The 16,000-nt window shown below is 44.6% G+C and overlaps 1 protein-coding gene across 1 annotated transcript in view; it reads left to right on the top strand.

Annotated features, from left to right (window-relative positions):
• LOC144717491 (janus kinase and microtubule-interacting protein 3-like) overlaps positions 1–16,000 on the top strand; it is a 231,433-nt gene that overhangs the window by 170,253 nt on the left and 45,180 nt on the right. Inside the window, exons 22-23 of the mRNA XM_078592860.1 lie at positions 821–1,924; positions 2,273–2,423. Of these exons, the coding sequence (XP_078448986.1) occupies positions 821–936 (116 nt within the window). The 3' untranslated portion in view covers positions 937–1,924; positions 2,273–2,423. The remainder of the gene's footprint in view (positions 1–820; positions 1,925–2,272; positions 2,424–16,000) is intronic.

Here is a 16,000-nt window from a genome sequence, read left to right as displayed (position 1 = left end):
CTCATTTGATCAGCCTCAGAGGGCCAAACGTGTCCGAATTGACCCCCAACTGGGATTTGAACTCGCAGCCTTCATAATTATTGTTCAGCACACTACTAACTTGCATCGTCGGGTAATATTAAAACTATGAAACTTTTTTTTTTATTTTACCAGGTAAGGCCCACTGAGCTATACAGCTCTTTTTCAGAAGTGACCTGGCTACAAATGATGGCTCAACGAAGTGGCTTATGGTGTATACGTTTAAGAATGCCAAATACTCTAAACGCATGTTGATTCTAAATGTGGAGGGAAAAACCAGAGGGCCCGGAGAAAAATCCACGCCAACACGGGGAGCACATGCAGACTCCAAATATACAGGCGTCAGGGTCGGGATCGAACCCACAACCTCAAATATACCAGGCGAGGTAGTTAACATCTCGCCACTATGTTTAGTATTACAGCAACAGCATAAATTAACTCTTGGTATAAAGGTGGCATACAGGTCACCATAGTAAAAGACATACCGAATATCAGTGATTTCCACGTGGGTAAATACATGACGATGTTGTATAATTTCACCAAATACACACCTCCGATTAGCACAGTTGGCTACGTACAGTGCGAAAGAAGTTCAACACACATGCATACATTTGTGGTTACAGATCACTTTATTGAAACATACATACCTATGAGTTTTAAAAATATTACTTTGTTTTGATATGAGATTTGGATGTAAAAAAATATTCATAGAAAGATCTCCCAGACCACTCGTGATTGATGTGACAATATGTGGAAGGTAATTGACAATTCCATTATCCTCTATTTTTGTTATTTCTTTCAGATGTTGAGCCAACCCTGCCACACCTGCAGAGCCTAATGCTTGAACGAGATCACTTACCCAGAGCGAAATCAATCAGCCCCACAAATCGCCTTGCCTTAACCCTGAGAAGCATTTAGGAGGCCGAGGGAAAGGCTTTGCAACTTACGAGCATGATTGGGGGGAGGGGGAATGGCCCGATAGCAGACTCTAAACGTAAAAACACAGAGTACGTCGGAGAAAAATGCCAAAGCACAAACTGGTTAGCGGGACAGTGCAGAAGACCGAAGGTTTAACGTCGAATGGAACAATGTTTTTATAGTACGTGTCGTGTTGTGAGTGTGCAAGTTGGGAGTACAGGGTTTCTCGTTCTGAAACTGGAAATAAGACGTTTGTTATTGAAGTAGGAGCCATTGTGCTTTTGAAAGCTTGCTGCAGAGGAGATGTACTGTTTGAAATAGTTTTGAAATTGAATCGAAAGCTCAACTGAAATCTTTTTTTCGGCTGAAATTGCAATGCAAGCACTGCAGACACTTTGCTGTTCAACCACACCGAGGAGCAAGGCTTCCAGCGACCGTTCGTGCTACGTGGAGAGGATCAATAAATATTTTCTACGTAAAACAAGAGTGCACATAGTCAATGCAGCGGAGCTATCGGACAACCGGGAATCGATCTACCTTATAATTGTTTGAAAAAAGAAAAAAACAGTGGTGTGATAAGATACACAATGACACAAAAGCTTTACAAAAATATATCTATTCCAACACAAAACAGCAATGCTGCTGCTATAGTTTTCTCCACTTGATTTTTCGCAAGAAAGCAAATGATCCGTAGATTTAATCAGATCCACATTTTTATTTGAGAACATGGCAATTGCTGCTGTGCTGGCCATCGTAGAAACCGATGGTGGAAGTTTGACAATTAAAATCAAATGGTTGCGTTCATGCAATGTATAAATAGACAGGACGTAATGACACGACAGTTTTCTTAATCGGTGGCCTAAACGTAACGAGAAAAAACACCGGAGTCATTTTTATAGGACCTAAACGCAAGGAGGACGAGACCTTTTGAGGGTCACACACGGCCGCTATTCACAGCGACACCGGCCTGCAAATGCAACAAGACCAGGTGACTGTACATTACTGCTACACTTAAGATCGCAATTGTCGTATGTGTTTAGTACTTAACACCTAACGTTATACATATTGCATGTCAGGCGACCACGTAGGCTGCGCTATATAAGTCTACGGTGTGTTTTCGGGCTGGTCTGCGTGCCTTTCAGAATGATGTCCAACATTGTGCCCATTTTCTTTGCTTTAAGCAGGTTTCTGGAACCAGGTCCCCATCTAAAATGAGCATTTATTGCGCAGTGGAATTTACCCGTGGCCAAAAATGAAACCTAAACCATTCTGAATACGTCTTTAGAAGCTGCAAAGTTTTCCCGGGTTTTCTTATAAACGATTGTTTTCTTGACAGCAGGACTGATACGTTGCAGAGAAGCGTGCTCAGTCTGCATTCTGGGAAGAGAGGAAGTGGAGGCTGCCTGAAACCTGGCGAGTGGTCACGCAAAAGATGGGTTTGCGATGGCCGCAGCGGATCGCAAGAGCCATTGGGACTTCACAAGAAGGTAACTGCCACTTTACCTGCTCTCTTGCTATTGTAAAAATAAACTACTATAAAACCAGGTAAGGTCCACTGAGCTATGTAGCTCTTTTTCAGAAACGGCCTGTCCACAAATGATAGCTCAACGAAGTGGCTCATCACGTGGAAATTATAGCAGCCAAATACGTTACACACGTGTTTCTAATCCACACGACCACAGGTAGAACATGCAAACTCCAAATATACAGGCATCAGGGTCGGGTTTGAACCCAAGACCTCCTGTACAGCAGTTGAGGTAGTTAACATCTTGCCACTGCGGTGATATGTGTTAATCATTTATTTGCCATGTCCTGCTTTGGGATAATTTGGTCAAAGGCAAACCCCTGATAACCGATATAAGGGCTTATTACCCAGCACGAAGTGTAATTTCATTTGTAGTCATATATCATCACCACATTCACTGGAGTACAAGATGGTCTGAAAAGTAAAACAGAGGCCAAAACATTGGGGGAATTAAAATAAACGATATTTTTCCACAAAATTATGTCCCGGGAGAGCAGGAAACCACGGTGTAATATATAAAGTTCAGGAAATAGAACACTGGCAAAATAGTGCGTATTATAATACAAAGATTATAGTACCGTATGTTTGAAGTGACTGTGTGGTAGCAATAAAGTTGGTGACTCTACTCAGGGGTTCCAATCAAGTTATTAAAATCTGCTCACGCGCGTAATGGTGGCCATGGTGGCTATAGAGGCCCACATACAAGTCGCACCACAAACTCTTTCAAATATGAGCGTAAAATGTTTTTATTTCAAGATGTGGAGGATATGGCCTGTCTAGTTTTTACCTCACGAGGCTGTTGTGACGCAGTTGCTGATAGTTTTTAAATGTTCTGAAGCGTAGATACACAGTGGCATGAGCTTGTGATTTATGTCACAAGGGTTCTTAATGCCTGGCATAAACACCCTGTAAGTGAATGTAAATGTTTGTAATCCACATCCGCGCTTGTGTACGTTTGGTAGACTCTGTTCCTCTTGTTTCTATGGAGTCAGCTGTGCACTCATCCATTTTTCTATGATGGGGTAAAATGTATTTACCCTGCCTCCATCCTCCTCACACAAATGTACACTTCTACACCCAAACCATGCCAATCCCAAATTTACATTTCCTGTTAAATTTTGTCACGCGCCATAATACATTGCATCATTACTTCTAAATATAAACAACAATGTCAAGACGTGAATTATTAGCGCGATCAGGAGCCTTTCGTGAATAACAGTTCTACCAAACACAACAGAAATACCGACAACTCCCATGATTGATACGGTATGGGGGAGGCTGTCATCCAGTTGTGAATTGATGAGAGGCCTGCACAGTAGGATTGACCAGGCTGCAGCTCCAAAGAGCCCCACAGCTGTGGATGATGTTGGTGTTGGTCTCCGAAACTGGAGCTGGGGGTCCCTGGAGCTGAGCTACAGCAGAACCAGCAATGCTCGGGGCACTGCCAACTCCACTACAGAGCATTTATTAATACAGGTAGTCCCCGAGTTACGATGCTCCGACTTACGATATTTAGATCTTACGATTGCGATAGCATACGACAAAATTTCCATCAACAACCCAACATCGTTCAAGTATGCAGACGACGGACAGAATCTTGGTGAGTACAGTACAATATGCTACGTTACGATACGTTCAATGCATATGTATGATACGTATAATTTCGATTTAAAGCTTTCGTGACTGCAGGGATTCATCTTCTTGGTTCTTTCGGTAAAGTCACGTAGAAGGGAAATAATAAAATAATGTTTTTACGTTTTATTTTTATAATGTTATTTTTATTCTTTTATTATTTACCTTCTACGTGACTTTACCGAAAGAACCAAGGATATGATACGTAGCTTTAGCGATTTCATTTTAAGGTTACCACGATAAATTGCTCTGTTTTGCTAAATTATCACCATTCTTTAAGACTCCTGGGTAGGCTAGGCCATCTTCGACTTACAATATTTTCGACTTACGATGGGGTCGTCGTAACGCATCTCCATCGTAACTAGAGGACTACCTGTATAATCATGCAGGACGTGTGTTGAATCAGCAATAATACCTTGCACGTCCAGCAGATGGTGCGTTGTGTGTGCGCACAGACCATTCCCATCGCCGGCTCGTATTGGCTGTTGGCAGTAGAGCAACCTGGCCACTGCAGCCTTCAAAGCGATAGTCACTGCCACTGATAATTATGAATACTTGAATTAAATTTGAACGTACCATCTCAGTAACCAATGGCCACAAAACACGTTTGACGTACACATTTAATGTTGCACTTAATTCAGCCAATGTTGGCTTTTGACAGCGATAATGCCATGACGCGCTGCGCTCTCGATGGGACTGCGATCGAGTGGCACACAGCGGTGACTTTGTGGTGTCGTTCCTAGGCTGATCCCTCACACGGCGTGATCCTGCAATGTCTGGGAGGATGCCCATTTACCTCGTAGCGCAGTGGAGACTCCAACGGTGACAATTGGATCATTAACGGTTCATGAATCCCGCACCTCCGATTAGCACGGGTGGCTACGTACGGTGCGAAATAAGTTCAACGTACTAACACAATTTAAAAAAATAGATAAGGAAACAAATTAGAGATACGAGTACAGTTGAACCTAACACATTTTCAACCGTGATTGTTCATGTACGTACAGTCATCAATGGCTGTTCCGTTACATGGCAATGTCAGACGTGGAAATATTTCTCGCTGTCACTGTTCACGGAGACTCAAACGATTTGACGTATTAATGTTGCACTTCAGCGGTTTTGATGTCCTGTGGTGAAGTGTGTGCAGCTGCTGGTGAAGGGGACCCTGCAGTCGCGAGTGTCTTTAATTCTCAGCCGGTTGCATTCGTGTCGCCGGGGCAACGCTGGCACTTTGACGAAGGGGTGCGCGTTGACATTTTCACTTTATTAGTGCCTTTAGGGTGCGGGGGGGGGGGCAGCAGGGAGGGGGGGGGAATAAAACGACTCCCACGCGTTGGGCATTGTAAAGTTTCACTACCGCGCAAACGCTTCGTGTTTGCCCGAAATTCGGAGCGGCACTTCGTAAAAAAAGGAAAGATCGTCGATTACACATTCACAGCTTTGGCCAGGTGCACATTCACGCTGTCCGGGCAATGTACGGTAACACAGAAGCACATAATTGAGAGTCAGGTGATGGCTGTGGGGAGCGGTGGTGCAGTGGTGTACAGTTTATTCCTGACAACAACGGCACTCATCCCGAGGCCCCTTTCAGATGCATCCCAGAAAGTATGTTTGTTGAACTTTTTTCGCACCGTACTTAGCCAACCATGCTAATCGGAGGTGCGGGGATCGCCTTTGCCCATTCACATGAAGATATCTGGCTGCTCGATGCTGTGGCTGAGGAAGTCAACCCACAGTGGAATGACTGCGAGTCCAAATCACGGTTGTCGGCTGACAGTCCATCATACGTTTGGGCTCAATAAACGGAGGTCCAACAGTGTGGAAGCTCCAGTGGTAGACACCCTCTTGAGAGATCCATTTTCACCACAGAGATGTGGAAAGTTCAGTGGCTCGGGTTCAGCAGGAGAGATAAGTTCTACGCCATTGCTGTGTTGAGACTCTTTGACCCAACTCTGTAAAACCAGCTTCGTTCAATAGAGTACTCGTTTCTTGTGTTCATGCGCTATATAGGACATGTGTGAAAAAGAGCTTCATAGCTTATCGGATTTCTCCAGGATAAATAAAAGATTCTGATTTTGAGGTGCAGCTTGACACCCCATTATTAATGCTGTCATCACTGGGTCTGAAGACTCGCGTTCAGGAGGATCCTGCCTTGTGACGTCTGTTCAGTGTACCTCGTGTTAGGTATTTCGATTTGACGTTTGTGGAATCTGCAGTGGACATGTGGCCCGTCTTGATGCGCAAATTCCAGAAAATTTTGCACTTGGGTTGGTGGTTGACGTTCGAAGTGAGAACAGCGACCCTCAAATGAATGACGTCAGTCCCGTCGTCGCCCCCCCCCCCCCCCCACATCGTGATCCGTGGATTAAACAAATCACTCCAGACACGCCGGTGTACGACAGCAAGAGCAGTTTATGCGAATGCTGTCGCAAGGGGTCACACGTTAGGCGCCAACGGTCCTTCGCTGACTATGCGTGATGAATGGATGAATGTGTCTGGAGTGTGCATTTGAGAGAATGCAAAAAAAAAATGGACCATCCTGACCTACCTCAATCTCTGCCGATGTTTCTATTTTTGGTTTTATTGCATTATTATTGGGTTTTTACTGGTTGTTCAGCGTTTTATTTTTGTAAGGTTTAAAAGAGATATTTTTTACCACTAATGTACAGCGCTTTGATTTCACCAATTTGAAAGGCGCTTTTATAAAACGGAGTTAATCATCATTATTATTGCTTGCTGTACTGCCTCCAAAAGGCACATTGCTGCCCGGTAAGAGGGTGTCTCACATGGATATCATCTACTTAGACCGGATATACTGGCTTTAAAGATGCACGACTCAATGCTGAGCAAGGCTGTATTGCCTGTCAGCATAAAATGACAAATGTAATTTTTTTGTGAATGTCAATTCACTACGCTTGAGAGTTGAGCGCAATAGTGGGTGCATTTGCAGCACCCAAGGCCACTTGCAAGCTCTGTGAAATTTACGTTGCAGTCCCCAGACAAAGAGCTGTCTCGGCATTTAGGTGAGACCCTGAGCAGACTGTCTTGTATGTATGTTGAACTGTGTTTAACAGACTGTAGGGGCAAGTGCTGTTAGCAAGCACAAATGAAAGCCGGTATTGCACACGAGGGAGTGGGTGGCCAGAACCACGCACGGCCGCCTTTGTCTCCCTAGTGACAATGTTTACTACACACCGCACCAAGTACTCATTTGAGGCTGAGTCGACCTAGGGGAGGCCCAGGACCGGTTCAGATAATTGCCACTGGTGTTGGCCGTGAGCGGGAACCAAACTGGGGTCGTTGGGTTCATAGCGCAGCATGCTAACCGCTACACTACCACTCCCCATATACCAATACTCCATTCGCCACTAAGTGACGTTGACGCTACCACACATACATACAGACAAACAGAAAAATTAAGAGAGAATGGAGAGATACAAACACAGAGACAGAGAACAAATGGACACTGCAGGAGTCTGCAAATGCAGTCCGCAGGGCCGTGTGTAGTACGAAATGGGCTTCTGTGCAGACAGACACAAACAGAGGCAGACACAGATGAAGCAAGAGACAGGTACAGAAACACAGAGCCACAGTTGGATACCAATCGAGGGAGAGGGACAGAAATGGAAAGATGTATGGAGAGAGACAGACAGACAGAGACGCAGAGACTGACACACAGACCCACACAAAAATAGCCAACTCTTACAATGTCCTTCCTCTCGCTCATTTTCCCACCCGTCCTCCTCCCCAATCTCCTCTACTGGCTGTTCCCAGAGTACAAAGCCACGGAGGGTCCCATGTGACCCATGACCTTAGAATTTGAGAGCAACCCCTTGGTGGTGGCTGTAAGGATTTGAACACAAGATCTCAGTGCCATTGGCTGCGTGCTCTGATATGTCCTTTTACCTCATTGGGCATTTTTGGAGAGTATCGCTTTATACTCATAACCGGGAAAGCCTACTTTCACTCTTGATGCTGAGACGGACAGTGGGTCCCAACAATTTTAACACCAGGGATCTCTCATTGCTGGACCCTCCATGCATACTCCTGGGATCGCAGCTTTCTCCCACAGTAATAAAAGGAATTCAAAACATCCCCAAGCAGGGGACCCTCTGTTCAAATGAGTCATACGAGAAGAGTTCAGGATAAACAAAGCAACCCACATTGTACTGCGTTTAGAGCCAGGCTGTGTTCTATCTAAAACTGCGTTACATTCGGCGGAGCGACACAGCTCGATGGCAAGCATCTCTGGAATGGAACACTGCAGAACTTCTCCCAGAATCCCCAGTGGCAGTCGTCATACAAACTCCGATGAAGGGGAGATCCAGAGTGCAGCTGCTCATTACGGAGCGCACGACCGCAGCTTAAGCTGTGTGCAGCTGGTGGAGTGTTAAAAGGCTGTGTGAAGAGACGGACACTTTGTCCGAGACACCCACGGCATTCAGGTCGCTCTCTGCTGTCTGCCACGGGATCACAAATTAAACAGGGACGTCACGTTTGAAACGTGACCATTCGCATGCCCTTTTAGCCCAGCGAATAATGCTGCTGTGTGTGCGTTGTTCGTAAATTGTACTATGTTTACGAAACTATTTAAAAGTAATTATTGTGGAGACACAACCAGAAAAGGGCAGCATATGTATATCTAGCACAATTATTGAAGACATTGTGACCAAAATTCTGAGGTCCCATAGAGATAACTGCTCAACCCAAGCTATTCATACTCTGATGCTTGCATTGCCTTTGTACTGTTCGTCTTTTGGCATTCTCAGGTCTAACACTGATGGTGAGACAAAGCTATAAAGAAGGCTGTCTGGTGTAGGCCAATCAGTTTCAAAGACTGCGTATATATAATCAGAGCATGTTTGTTTGCATGTTTTCCCCACAATTATGTGTGGTTAATGCATACTTGATGCCTTGCATTAAGTAGCCATTAGGTGTTTGAGCATCTTAACACCTTTTTTATTGTCAGAAAGTGTAAAGCCTTTTCTTAAGTTTTCACCATTTTGATACTGGCAAAAATGTCTCGTAGATGCAATTATGAAATAAAGAGTCGAAGAAGAGCACGACGGAGTGCTTGGGGGACACCGAATCGTGAAAAGCCGCAGCCATTGTGCCTTAAGAAGAGTTTTCAATCAGTGCATATTACCCACGACTGTATTGCTCTACGATGTTGGTGATAGCGCGTTGGCAGTGATGCGCCAGCACAAGTAACAAAACAACTCCAAACACTGTGGCCTTAAAATTCAACTGTAGAAGAGGGGTGACGTTTTGGGGCAGCACAATGCTATAAAGAAGGGCCATTGCCCAAAATGTTGCTTCTCATATATTTATCATTTTTAAGGCCACAGTGTTATTGAAGAACGCGGTTGAGTTTTTGGTATTACGTTTGGACGAGGAACATACACACTGGCAATACAAGATCGAAAAAAAATTGGGAAGTGCACAGATAAGAATCGAGAAATGCTTGCTTGGAATAAATGACACCATGAGCCTGAAAAGGCAAGTCATGGACGGGAGAACAAATGCAAATCAAAGACATCACATGGACTTGTCAGGACTTGTCAATAGGCTTCTGCAGGGGATATCTATAGAAGGGTGGTGGCGGATGAAAGAGACTGATGACAGAATGGCGGCGAAAGGCTAGAATGTGCCTAATATAATTACCACTGTGGATATGGAGCAATGATATAAGTCCATGTGTCAGAAGTGATATGAACTGTGGCATTGCAGGACTGTGATTGAGGGTGGCAGTGTGTCGAGGAAGGCCTTTATCCGGCAGTGGATAGACATGGATGATGATGACTTTTCTTGAATTTCCCAGCAATTGCTGAACTTCTCATGAAAGAGACCCAACTTTGCCCCTAAAAGTCAACATGTCTCCGTGCTCGATAGAGCAATGGGAGCCCCGAGTCAGCGGGTAAACATTCCAAATTTCCACAGGGGGGGGGGGGGGCGCATTGTTTGCATTGGATGATCACTGTTTGACTTCTCATGAAGTCTTCCTCTTCTCTTCAGTCCAGAAGGGTCTGCGGTAACCCTTCATAGTATACGTGAATCCCACTGCCATTAATGCTTTCTCGCCCCTATAAACGATATCGTAGGGTTTAGGGGCGCCACGGTGGCGAGATGTTTACTCCCTCGTCTGGTATGCGGAGGAGGTTGTGGGTTAGATCCTGACTCTGACGCCTGTATATTTGGAGTTTGCGTGTTCTCCCAGTGGTCACGTGGATTTTTCTCTGGGTCCTCTGGGTTTTCCCTCCACATTTAGAAACATGCCTTTGGATTCTTTGGCTGCTATACATGTCTACATGATAAGCCACTTCGTTAAGCTATTTGTGGCCCGGTCGCTTCTAAAAAACATCTATATAGCTCAGTGGGCCGTACTTGGTCAAATTTAAATAGTTTTAGTTTAGTTTACAGTAATTAAATAGAAAGCCTATATTCTTTGGGTCTTTCGGTAAAGTCACGTAGATAAGTTCAAAGAAAATAACGAAAAAATCAGGATGCTGACCGCTGGCGTTGCGATCAAAACGTCGTAGTTTTTTGCTATTTTTTGTTATTTTCTTTGAACCTATATACGTGACTTTACCGAAAGACCCAAAGAATATGAATTCCTGCAGTCACGAAAGCTTAAAGTCGAAAAAGAAAGCCCTTTTTCAAATTGGGACATTTTCAAGTTTGTAAGTTAGGCCATGACACTTGCACACAGTGACAAGTATTCACAGGCTTCAAAACCTGCTCTGTGGCAGGGAGAACTCTGGTAATTGCCCAGGGAATATGGGACTTCTCAGTGGTAATGGAAATCCAGCAGTGTTTACTGGTTCACTAGCAAATACATTTACCAATTAAATATGCAGTTTTCCGTGTAACAGTAACTAAAGTCATATTCTAGTCATTGTTGTACAAGGAATTAAGTTACATGTATTTCAGTGTATAACTTGCAGAAGGTAAAATGACTGTGAGTAAAATGTGGATCAGCAGATGAATATTCATGCCACTCATATTTGTATTAATCAGGACCCAAAAACAATTGTTTCAAACGCAGCAGTAAAGGGTGTTAACATTTTAAAGCTACGTTGAACCAAATATTGTACAGGATTATAGGAAAAGCCTAATCGTGATAGGCCAGGGCTTTCGTCTCGTGCAGCACAGAGAGCTGCCCCAAGTGATCCGCTTGGCAAGACTGCGCTTTGTAATGTTGAGGCATTAAATACATTTTTATACTCTGCCATTAAAGATTTTTATTATGATACATTATTTTGACCATGATCACAGCAGTTATTTACAGTCTTTAAAAACGCCTATTTTCCTGGCATAAATTTAGTTTAATTACCGTTAAAATGTCCTTTCAACGCGTAATAACATTCACACAAAAGCACCTTTCCATCAGCGATGCTCAGCAAAGTATCGTGCGCGCAGCTTTAACCGAAGATTCACGAGACAATGGAACCCAGCCGGTCGGTAGCTTAATGCGTTATTGACTCTAAAAGCACGAATTAACTGAGGAGCGATTCATTTTGGCGTTCGCCGAACGCCGCTGATCGCAAAAGGCAAATTTAGAAAATGCCGCGTGGATTTGACAGGAGCGTAATGAGGCGTGGACGTGAGCGGCTTCAAATGACTCAAGAGCAGCGTGGCAGCCGATAAAATTCTGCTTTGTGTCGGCAACCAAGTTAAAATTAAAATGTAAAGGGCTGTAAAAAAAAAGCACATTAAGGTGTTGGCTTCTAAATAATGAGTCGGCGTCAATAATTTTGGTTAAAAGTTAGGTTGAAAAATGAAATAGATACATAATGAAGTACAGCACTGTAGTTCATTTCAGTTCGTTTCGTTATACACAGTAACTGCAAATTGCGACATTGTTTAGCCAAGGAGGGCTTTCTGGTGGTTATATTTGAGTGGGTTTGTATCATTGTCAGAATTTTAATCTAAAATTGGCTTCGCACAATAATTATGGAAATTATGTTAAGAGTATAGCAGAGTGTATGCTGCCGTAACCAGAAAATCTGAATTTCGTTATTCTTGTGGATGTACTAATGATTTTTAAGGCCAACTTATAGGAAAACAGTTTTTATCTCAAGCGTAGCACAACAGGATATCGCTAATCAGAGGAATGAAGTACGGTATCACTGTTGCAACCACACGAATAATACATGCTGCAACAATATCTATACTGTATTTGATATCGCAATTATATTAACGGTACATATGAACTTTATGGCGGGACCCCGGGGTCCCATAAGCCCCCGGCTCTCGCATAAACTGCGTTGCGACGTCATTTTGTTTGTTGAAGGCGAACGACAAGGCGATCTATTCCTCTCCATGAGCTCTACACGATGCGCTCAACAAAGTTTCAAAGTTTTGTTTCTTCTGAGAATTCATCCTCGCTGCTGCTCTTGGACACGACACGACACGACAACAGAACGATCCACGCTAGAAGGGTCGTGGTGTTTGTGCGCGGTGGGACGGAGTCGCCAAAAATAAATTAATGAATTACGATTTTGGCACCGCCCTGAGGTTCATATGATAGTGGTTGAGATAAAGAGGGGGGGGGGTTATTAAAAGTGGCGGTGGAGTTATGGTGATGGGGGAACAGGCGGGAGATGTTAAGGAGAGGTTGGGGTAGTGATGGGGGTAGGGGTGGTGATAGGGGTTGGGGTAGTGATAGAGGTAGGGGTGGTGATAGGGGTAGTGATAGGGGTGGGGTAGTGATAGTGGGTTAGGGTAATGATAGGGGTTGGGGTAGTGGTAGGAGTGGTGATAGGGGTTGGGGTAGTGGTAGTGGTGGTGACAGAGGTAGGGGTGGTGATAGGGGTTGGGGTGGTGTTTAGGCAAAGAACACATTTTGGAGTTCCTACAGTCGGCAGATCATCACGTGATCATGCATGGGAATGGCACCAGAAGATGACACCACAAATTACTGGTGGAGTGACGAAACTCGGTCTCTCTTTACCAACACCAACTTACATTAATTATTGTTCTGGGAAATGGTGGTTCCTTACAATTCATTCGTCTAAGATGTTTGTAAATGTTACTTTTAACATATTAACGGTACTTATAAATCAGTTAAGACTTTGGACATAAATAAACATTAACCACTGCTGGAACATTGCTTCATACAGTATTGGTAAGAGATAGAAAGTGTGGCTTAACATGTTGTCTCTCAGAGCAGACGTTCTCAATCATTTTGGCCCAATAACCCATTACGTCCTGTACTCTCCTGCCTTTTTGTACCGTTGTGGACCTCACTTTGACCTTTAATAATCCCTGCGAACGAAATCTGCTGCCACTTAAAGACTTACATAACCCTGGTCAAGAATCCCTCATTGACGATGAATGTACGTTGAACGTAGCCAACTGTGCTAATCGGAGGTGGAATGAGCGAGTTGATGACTGCCCGTCTCACAAAAGCTCTGCGTCTATTATAATGCGATTTTACACGTCCCTGTTTTACATTGCTTGACGGCCCTTTGGTCCGTGTTTCCAGACGAGCTGGCACCAATCGCGCCCGCGCTCCCAGCCACCGGTCGTGGCGATTCCCTGACAGCTTTGCTCGATTTGACCATTGAGTGACCTCGATGCCAGCAATCAAGTCCAGATTGCCACGCCAGGCAGAAGTGAACCTGTCTGCACAAATATCAGAAATTTTAAAAGATTCAAGCAAATTGTCAATTTTTCCACACCGACAGAGGAATGGAAGCGGTGGGACATTTCTCGCCAGCACCAGTGCCTTCAATGTTTCTGATTACCCGGTTTATAAAAATCCACATAATACACGAGTCGAGTACCCCGCAAAACCCCCTTCCCTATCCTGGCTCCTGCCACTCGCTTGACCCCCTTTGTCTTCCCAATGCAATGATGTCTCGTTACTTTTCATCCCCCCAGCTTTCTGTTGCCCCCCACCCCAGCTACGACCAGGCCTGTATCCCAACCCCTTCTTATCAATCCCCCTTGTTTTCCTGTCATCAAACTACACCGCCGCTTACAATAACCCAATTCTTAATTTCAAATCACTATCATGCAGCTGTGTACAATTTTATAATCGCTGTGAAGCACCTTGGTAAAGGTGCCGTATAGATCTCGATAAGATTATAAGATAACAAACCATCTAAATCCTCCAAGTTACTCCTGCGTCTGCAATACATTATAGCCCGACTTCCAACATAACCCTCTGCCTGACCGCCTGCCCGCCATCACCACCACCATGAAGAAATAATGGTAGCAGGCAGATAACACCCAGGGCAATGTAAGGAGACAATGCGATGTCTGCCGCAATCGCTCTGCGTGCACACGCACACAGAGTATGAGCATTGGCTGATCTGCTGTGGCACAGAAACCAGGCCAAGAAGCCTGATTGAATTAGTGTCTTAAACAACACGGCCGGCAGCAACAACATCGTCCTGTCTGTGTGCCCGTTGTTGTGTCACTTAGTGTTTACGTGGAAATGACAACAGTATTTAGAGAAATATGTCATTGAATTGCTACTTGGACCAAGTAGCATTATTGACGCCTGCATATTTGGAGTTTGCATGTTTAACCCGTGGTTACGTGGATTTTTCTCCGGGTCCTCAAGTTTTTCCCTCCGCATAAAAAAAAAATGCGTTTAGAGTATTTGGCTGCTATACATTTCCACGTGATAAGCTGCTATTTCGTTGAGCTATCATTTGTGGCCAGGTCGTTTCTGAAAAAGAGCTACATAGCTCAGTGGGGCTGACCTGGTACAGTAAAAAATAGTTTAGTTTGAGGGTTGTTTGACCATACTTCATGATTCTGGTCAGTGAAGGTTGGCAAGGAGGGGCCCAGTCCCAGTAAAGATGTATCTCCCCGCCGACGTTAGCCGTGGCCACCAATTGAACTCAGGTGGCGAGTTCACGGCACAGCGCACCAAGCACTGCACCGCTGTTCCGCTCCCCTCCTCCAACAACGCACGGACCAGTGTGGTGAAGTAAGGTCAAGAATTCCCAACATGGTGTGTGTGGGGAGGCCTTCATCCAGCAGTGGATTGACAATGGGCAAATTTGTATGAAAGGAACTGCAATATTCTGTGTACATTGCTTCAATACATCTTTTTAGCAAATACAGATATTGTTGGGAAACTATTGCGTTCGACTATGAATGTGTATATTTTGTGCGTTTCATTTACTTTGTAAACTATTCCAAAAGACGCTAGAAAAAGCAACGAAGTGCAATACATTTGATCATTTATGATGTCAACTCTTGGTAAGCAAATGAAATGACAAATTTAACACTAAGCTCGTCTAAGACCGCATCGTCAGTGTGTTCCACTTTAGCTACTTTCGCCAGTCCTACCGGACATCTGTGAAAAAGAGCTTCATAGCCCATCGGATTCCTCCTCCAGTCCAAACAAAGATTCCGATTCTACTCATCACACGCTGTGGTGGAAACTTATCGCAGCGGATCACGGGGACGCGCAAAACATCCCATCCAACGTTTCCGTACACGAGTGTGGGACGGCAATCGCGCAAGCCAATGCATGGTTCGTCAAACACGACACTCCGTTTATTCACCACTCGTTGGACTCAGCGAATGCTAAATGCGGCGGGTTTTGTCAACTTCACATTCCGACCGATTTCTGGGGGTCACAGCGCATTCACTCATTCTGGTGCCTCTGCGTCATGGTGCGGACCAACGGCGTCGCTTGGTCTCCTTCGTTATAAAACTGGGGCAAAGCGTTCAAGTGTCACACCGCTCGGACGAGGCTTGGGCATTGCTCATCCAGTTTGGCAGCCCCGTGACATTCTTGAGAGTTCCTTTTGTGGGGATGAGTCTGGCATTAGCGCACACTTTGGCGAAACACCAAGTGGTTCTTACCACGCGGTACTAATTTGACAGGCCCCTGGAAGAGTGTTGGGAGCGAGTCCACACTGGCTGGGAATTAAACTCATG

This window comes from Lampetra planeri, chromosome 4 (genome assembly GCF_965212315.1).
Source record: "Lampetra planeri chromosome 4, kcLamPlan1.2.h2, whole genome shotgun sequence".
Lineage (NCBI taxonomy): Eukaryota > Metazoa > Chordata > Hyperoartia > Petromyzontiformes > Petromyzontidae > Lampetra > Lampetra planeri.
The sequence above is the reverse complement of the archived record's forward strand: the minus strand, read 5'-3'. Positions and strand labels throughout refer to the sequence as shown.